The 7,720-nt window shown below is 45.3% G+C and overlaps 1 protein-coding gene across 1 annotated transcript; it reads right to left on the minus strand.

Annotated features, from left to right (window-relative positions):
- Positions 1 to 579: 579 nt before the first annotated feature.
- Positions 580 to 3,400, minus strand: LOC104546591 (tropomyosin alpha-1 chain-like). The gene is made up of 2 exons (XM_010192018.1): positions 3,035 to 3,400; positions 580 to 723 (listed from the first exon to the last, which is right to left on the minus strand). The coding sequence occupies exons 1-2, from the start codon at positions 3,146 to 3,148 to the stop codon at positions 580 to 582; spliced, it is 258 nt and encodes an 85-aa protein (XP_010190320.1). The 5' UTR covers positions 3,149 to 3,400.
- Positions 3,401 to 7,720: the final 4,320 nt, after the last annotated feature.

Genomic DNA, 7,720 nt, shown 5'->3' on the forward strand with positions numbered 1-7,720 from the left:
GGGACAGCCCGGCCGCCCTGAGCACCCCAAAGCTAGGGTGAAGCCGCTGCCAGGTCCTGCCCTCCAGTTTGTCACTGCCCAGCAGACAGGGGAGAGGCTAAACCCAACCATTCTGAGGGCAAAACAGCGGGGTGCGGGGCTGGGGCGCTGGGACGGGTTTTGAAGGCTGCTGAAGCCAAACCGCATCCTTTCGCCACAGCAGTTCCCTGCTTCTGTCCCAGCTTCCCTGAAAAACCACCATTTTGTTTACTTCATTTTTCACATTTCCTAAGGAATTCCTGTCCACAAACACTTCCTCCCATTTCGGAAACTCTGATGGGTGCAGTGCTGAACCCCTTTGGGTACCCATTACACCCTCAGCCGTGCTGGCTCCCAGGGCAGCTGCCCGTGCCGTGCATGGGTGCAGGACAGCCAGCCCGGTTCATGCGGCAGAGGGGACAGGAGACTCGCGTCCCTGAAACACAACACTGCCTTTACTGTCCCCCCATCAAAGCACTGCAACACAAACAGTCCCAGTGATCCCTATCATGAGTACTACACATGTGCTGCAAACCTCACAGAGCAGAGTCACGACAAATATTAGGTGTGGGTACGTACATCGGTCGCCTTCTTCTCAGCCTGCTCTAGTTTTTCCTGGGCATCTTTGAGAGCCTCCGAGTACTTATCCAGCTCATCCTCAGTTCCTTTCAGCTTCTTCTGCAGAGCTACCAGCTCATCCTCTACCTTTCAAGAGAGGAAAAAAACAAACCACCAAAGTGAGCATCCTGGTATATTGCCAGTTACAGTTTAATATGGTGAAAACCCCTTTTCACTATTAGTTTTAACCTAACATAACATACAGAGAGTCACAAAAGAGCAGATCAAAGTTCTGCTGGGGGAAGTAGTCTGAGAATGACTAAGATCATTAAAACCCATCATCCTCGAAACAACATTCCTGCACTGCACACAGGACCTGGTTTAATACGTAACTTGGTATAAGCCCTTTTTCACCTCATTTCTATTTTGGACTCCACAACACTCTGCAGCAGTTAATTCTGCAACGTAATGAAAAATGTTTTAAAGTGATGTCTTTGTGTTTGTTCTAACAGCATTACCTGATGATTTATTGGGGAGCTATGAAATTCCTGTACAGCTAGAAAAAACAAGTGGTCACTTCCCAATAAGTTTCTGTGTTGTTCAAGACACCCCAAAGCAAACGCGATGCTCTGAAGCTATGGGTGCAGCCCCTGCTGTCAGTGGAGGTGGGGCTTGGTGACCTTGGGAGGTCCCTTCCCACCCACTTTATTCTCTGACTCACTGGGTGCCAACAAGGTTTCGCTCCATTGTACCAAGAGGTTCAACCTCTCTCCTCCATGCCATATAAATCCATATTGGTCGCTAGAATGGGGCTATTTTTAACCTGCTGGGAGACTGTTTAATGACAAACTGTCTCCTGCTCCCTGAAGAATTCACGTTATCGGGAGGCTTGCAGCTGATAAGGGTGTGCCTGCAAACCCATCTGCTCCATCACTTCGTTTGCAATACAAAACAGTTCAGTCTGTGGAGAAACCGATTTGCCAGTAGCTCCGCCTTCACATAAATTTAGTCTATCAAAATAGTTCACTCAAAATAGTTTGTGTTTTAGTGCACTGGCTTTCTCCATTCTAGCTTCAAAGATAGCTTTAACAACATTTTTGGTAGCATGCTATTCTCAAATGTTGTTATGTTTTACTCAGTAACCAGACAGGGCGAGAGAACTGAATAGGTTTGCTTGGATGCTTTACCAGAGGGACAGTAAGCAGGAGGAAGGAGGTGATGACATTAAAATGTGTATTTTGTGTACGACATTAAAATCACTACTTGAGTACCGTGCCTGTATTAAAAAAAGCTGAAAAATCTGAGACAATCCATGAAAGAGGAGCAAGATCAAAGATTTATTTTTCTCTTTTTATTGTGAATTACCCTCATATAGATACTTGAGCATCTAGTTCCCACAGGCGTGTCATTTATCACGCTGTAGGAAATCACCTTTGATTTAAATGTGAAGGATGGAGAAGCATTAAATCCCCATATGATGAAGGTTACTGTAATGACACAGAAAAGTGGTTTTCCTGGTGGAGGGGGAAGACAACAGCAGCTGACCCTTCTGGAAACTTTTCCCCATTGCTTTAGCTAAATGGATGATCAGTTGTAAGTTTAGTAATTAATTATCATCCAGAATCTCAAACCGATCTTGAACATAAGAAATACTTGGTCAAATGAATGCTAATAGTGTATTATAGTGGACTGGGAGATTTAGCAGAAACAGCCACATTTAGAGGATGGAAAAGGAAAAGACGTGGTAATTTTACAAGAAGTGCTATGAGAAACTTGAGGGTAGTCAATTTGCATTTCAAGATCGTTCTGAAAATACCATAGCTCAAATATGAGGTACATACCCAGAATAAAGAACATCGACAAGCAAAAGAATTTGCAAATGTTATCACTAAAATGCAGTTAAAAGAAGAGCTTTCAAATTAAGGCATTTCTGACTATCCTTAACAAAAAAGTAATACAACGTATCCACTGTTGAGTCCCAGCTGGCACCTCTAAAGGCACTCTGTATGGCAAGGACCAGTCAAGTGAACTTTATTAATTCACTTCAAGGAGAGGCTCAATTAATGTTTAGACACAGCTGACTCTTCAGGAGGTATTAACACTCATCCTACAGGTGTGCAAGGTATACAGCTTTTATTTGGAGTATGTAAGGCCTTTTCTGTGAAATCACAAGCACAAGAAAATTAGGGCAATTATGTAAGATTCAAGAAAACTTAGACAAAGTACTCTTAAAAATCTGTGGATAGTGCTAATTTTGCAAAGACTCAGCTGAAAAGAGAAGTAAATACCTAGCCCTGGCTGTATAACAACACAAAAAGGCAAAAGACTTCAAAAGAAGATTAGCAGAAAACCCAATTTCGTATTATTTTGCTTCCTGAATCAGAAAGTTGCAACACAGTATTTAGTTACACTTATTGCCACAGCACATTACACAATCCGTGATTTTATTTCTCCTTACCTGCTTGCATTTGTCCTCGGCTGCCTTCTTATCCGTTTCAGCCTGCTCTGCTCTGTCAATGGCATTCTCCTTGTCTAACTTCAGCATCTGCATCTTTTTCTTGATAGCTTCCATTTTTGCTAAAGGATAGGTTGGATCTGTGACGCAATAAGTCAAGTTTTAGATTTTTTTAACAGCTTGGGCAGAGAAAGAAGTTGTACCCAGCTGAGTCACGGGGAAAATGAGCTCAAGTGGTTGTAGAGAGCTTTAAACCCCAAGACCCCTGGACAAAACCCAGATCTATTGGCCTCTCCTCTGATCTTTCATATGCAGCCTTTGTAAGGAATGAGCTGGAACAGACTCACTTGAGGAATCTTCACCACTCCATCATCTCCTTATTTGGATCCTGTTTTCTTAAAGAGAAAACTGTTTCCATTTTTAAGCTTCTGACAGAAGCAAAAGTGTTGACATATGAACACATGCTTGGAAGAAAGCTTATTAGCACCCCTCCGTGTTTGCAGAGCAATTAAACAGCCCAATAGATCTATGGGGATGGCCTGGCTTCTTATAATAATGGCATAAGGCTAATGTAGGAAAGGATCTTTTTGGATTACTCTGAAATAAATCCATGCATTATAAAGAAATAAAACATCTACACTTGAGAAGTAGCTAAATTTATGTTACAAAAAGGTACAGGATATGTTAAAAGACAGAAGGTTGGGGGTTTTTTTCTGTGAAAATAAGCACTGGTGTTAAGGAACTAGCAGTAGTCTGTAATAGTATAATACATAACAGAAGTCAGATTTAGATACCAAGTTCAGGCTCAAAGGCTTTCAGTGATTTTGAGTGCCTGCCTTGGAAATCTAACTCACTACTTAGGGAACTGGACAGTACACCTGCAGTTGCAGTTGGATGAGCACTTTAAATTATGTCTACTGCTGTATGAAGCAGTCATCTTCTCTCTGTCAGGCAAGAGTAGACAGGAAGGAGGAACAGCAGGAGCAACTCCACTGAGGACACAAACAAAAGCACCCAGTGGTCCCGGGATGAGCCCTGTTTCCATTCCCAGCCCTACTAAACACGTCCCCGTGCCCCAACTGCCCTCTCCCATCCCTTCATGTGCTCTAGCTTAGCTTCATGGGCCCTGGCACCTGCTTTGTCCTGACTGCAGCAATGGCTTACTTCACCTCCCAGGGCAGACTGAAAGCACTTGACTTGGCTATGCAGGGACCCGTGCACCCTCATGTTCACCCACTTCTTTCCCAAATTCAGGTTCCATTAACCACCCCATGCAAGTGCATGCACAGGCCAGAGCAAGGCCAGAGCCCCACAATCTCTAATGCACCACCAGGCCAGTCAGAGCATTCACTAGGCTGCTCTTTCTCAGAGATTTACTGTTTTGTTTCAAAATAAAAACGGGGCTCACGCTGCTCGTAAAACAAAGACTTCAACCCCCAGCAGCCCCACCGCTGCCTGACAGAGCTTTGCCCCCCCATCCCAAGATGGCTGCCGGACAGCGCCCCGAGGGGCTGTGTTCTGGCGACGCCAAGATGGCGGCGCGGCCAAGGACTACAGCTCCCGCGGGGCTGTGCGCAATCGTCCCGCCGGCCCCAGCGCACCGCCCTCAGCCCCGGACCGGGCACGCCCAGCGCCTCCGCTACCTCCATCCCTCATTAATAGCAATGGAATAACTCCAGGTTCAGCCGCTTGGATTTTTCTTTCCCCACATCTCTAAAACAACGCTCGGATTTTTTAACAGCTGTAAGTTGAGTGGTGGCGGGGAAACCAGCGCTGGTTCTTCCGGACTCAGAGTGTGCCCACACTGTTCGGCATGCCTCATATAAGTAAATGTGCTTTTTCCTCCAGAAATTGGTCCATTTGCCTCTCCTTCTGTAGCCCGCAGGTACTGCTGCAACAAGGTGGCCTCATGGGCAATTTTATCCCAATTTCAATGATCTGAACAGTGCAAGATAAAAACCCACACGTCCTAAGCCTGGGAACAGGTTTGAAGAGTCAAGATGAGGCAGTAAATTAACAGCACTGCTGAACTCGCAGAAACGGCATTAAAACCTAATAAACCATATTGATCACCGTCACAGCTTGCATTTCCCCTTGCCCTCCTCTGCCATGAGTCTGCTGGTTCAGCCCTCTATGAAGGCAGGGGATTGCTGCAGGGATTTGGACTGACAGTGAACCCCCGGGTGTCAAAGGAGCAGGTTTTGGGGTGCAGCTGCAGAGACGCATCAGGTGGAGCTGGAAATGGAAGGACAGCATTAGCCCCGTCTGACCTGGCATGTGGGAACTTGTGTGATGGAGGCAGATGCAAGACCACGCACGCCTCTCCCTGGGACTACAGCTGCATTTAGCCTTAGGTGCACGTTTCAAGCTGTTTCTGTGGCTACTCTTGGAGACTCCTCATAATTCCTGATTATTGAGAGGAGCAGAAGTGGCTATCCAGTCAGCTTACCAGTCCCTCTCCTGCTGCAGACTTGGCAGGCTCAAAAGTGGTGCTGGGGAAGTGAACACTGAACAAGACTCTTTTGCCTTTGTATTTCTAATGTGGGAAGATAATTTTTCTAATCAACTCTGTAGCATGACTCAGAGCTACATTTAGAAAAGAACATCAAGGAACATGTCACCCTGTGTAGCCCTTCAACCAGGTACATTCCCTTCTTCCTCTCCCTGCTTCACGAACTGGAGAGAAGTACCTGAAATATTCACTCTGGTCTCTCAGTAATGATGATCCTGTCACTGCCTCTGGCTTTCATTAGCTTGGGAAACAGTGAGCAACTAAGAAAGAAAGAAGAGATCTCCAAACCATTAGTGTTTTTTTTTTTTCCCAGGCAGGCAGGAGGGTGCTATAAGGAGTTCCTTTGTTTTTCCTTTTCTTTCAGAGGGATTGTTTGGGCCTAGGAAGGCTTGGCAAGGTTGGGTGTGTAAATATGAGAAGATATCAGGAGGAAATGAAATCGGATTGTTTGGGAGTGTGATCATTTCTCTGGCAGCACACTGCACGGGAAGCGTGTTGCAGCAGGCATTTTAACACACTGGAGGGGTTCTGTCGGACCTGTCGGTTGAAGTGTGGCAGGTCTCAAAATTTCCTATGCTCACAATCCCTCCTCCTTTTCTATTGTCCCAAAGTTAGCTGGGACCCACACCGTGTCCCATTTCACTATCTGGGAAAAGCAGACATTTTATATCCTCATTTTCTCCCCCAGTTCCTGCTCCACTCTAAACTCCTGGTCATAAAAAATCACCTTCCTCTCTTACACATTGACTGAGCTCCATCCAACTCCTCTTATGCAAAGCTGCACATGTCAAGGCTAGAAATGTTTCAAAGCAGAAGAAAGAAGCTGCTAACAATTCTCTACCAAATTTCTTTCAGTTTCTTAATGCAAGTGTTTCCTAATAGTCCACTCTCTTCTGTAAAGTATCTGTTCTAGAAACTATATAATATGGTGTATCATTAGCAGTGCACTGTAGCAAAGGTGGCACTAGAATAAATATCAAAGTTGTCTCTGCCTGGTGTTTCCTTTGAAATGACAAAATCCATAAACCTTCACATCTCACTGAATTTCTTGTCTTGGTGGGTTCTCTCTGCAGGGCTGTCTCCCAGTGTGGAGAGTACAGCTGGGCAGTAACAATCTGTAATACCCTCTTTCTGATACTTTCTCATTAAGTATCCATTACTCACCATGGATGCAGACAAGGTACTGGGCTAGGTGTGACCCAAATGGTAGATTTACTCCTTCTGTGCCTAGATCCAGGGGGAATTTACCTCTTTTCTTAAATAATCTGGGTTACCTGCATTTTCTAGCAGGGACTTGAACACCCGAGATGTTGAATCTGATGGTGTTTTTAATAGGATGGCAGAATTCACTCAGCACCTGAAAGATGCACCTGCTTGGGAAGCCTGTCTCACTGTCAGTATCTGCTACACCACGAGAAAGCAAATCCCATCCTATATGCACATTAACATTCCTGGCTAATACAGAACTGAGTGGAGAGGATGCCAGAAGAGGAGGATTCAGCAACCTCTATCCCAAGATTTTGGCTGCCCTTTCTTTCTCTGTATTGCCTTCACCGGCAAGACCTATTCTGTCGCAGAGAAGGATTTGCCTTCAGATCAAAGGACAACCACCGGTATGGACCTTCCCTTCTTCGGTTACTTTGCTGTTATAGCCCGTATCTGGGCTTTAAGAAGCTTTACGCTTTAAAAAGGAGCTTTAAGCTCCTCCTTACCATTAGATGGCAATGTAGATCCACAAATCCTCTTTCTTCCTTGAGCCCCTGGAAAACCATCTTGCAGCTGGTGGAGTGACTGGTAGAGGCTCCAATCTTCTATTTCTGCCTACCTTACCTTTCCCAGACTATGGCATCTGAAATTTGTTTCACCTGCAAACGAATGGAGCTGGCTGCCTGGCATGCCAGCTCCTCCAGAGTCCTCAGCGACATGGGCACTCACTCACTCTCCATCTAGGGCCCTCCTTTCCACACAGAGGTTTATTTTTTCACTCTTCCAGCAATTAATTCATTTATCTCTCGTTCTGCTGTTTCTGCAAGACATTTTGCTGTCTTGCTTGTTTTGCAGCTTATTGCCAGACCTGGCAGGCGAGTGACTCATGGGCTGCCACAGGCCAAACCCCCGAGGATACAGACTTCTTCCTAGGGTCATGAATCTCCCATCTGGGAAGTTATAAAGAACTG

This window comes from Mesitornis unicolor, unplaced genomic scaffold (genome assembly GCF_000695765.1).
Source record: "Mesitornis unicolor isolate BGI_N332 unplaced genomic scaffold, ASM69576v1 scaffold32169, whole genome shotgun sequence".
NCBI classification, from domain to species: Eukaryota; Metazoa; Chordata; class Aves; order Mesitornithiformes; family Mesitornithidae; genus Mesitornis; species Mesitornis unicolor.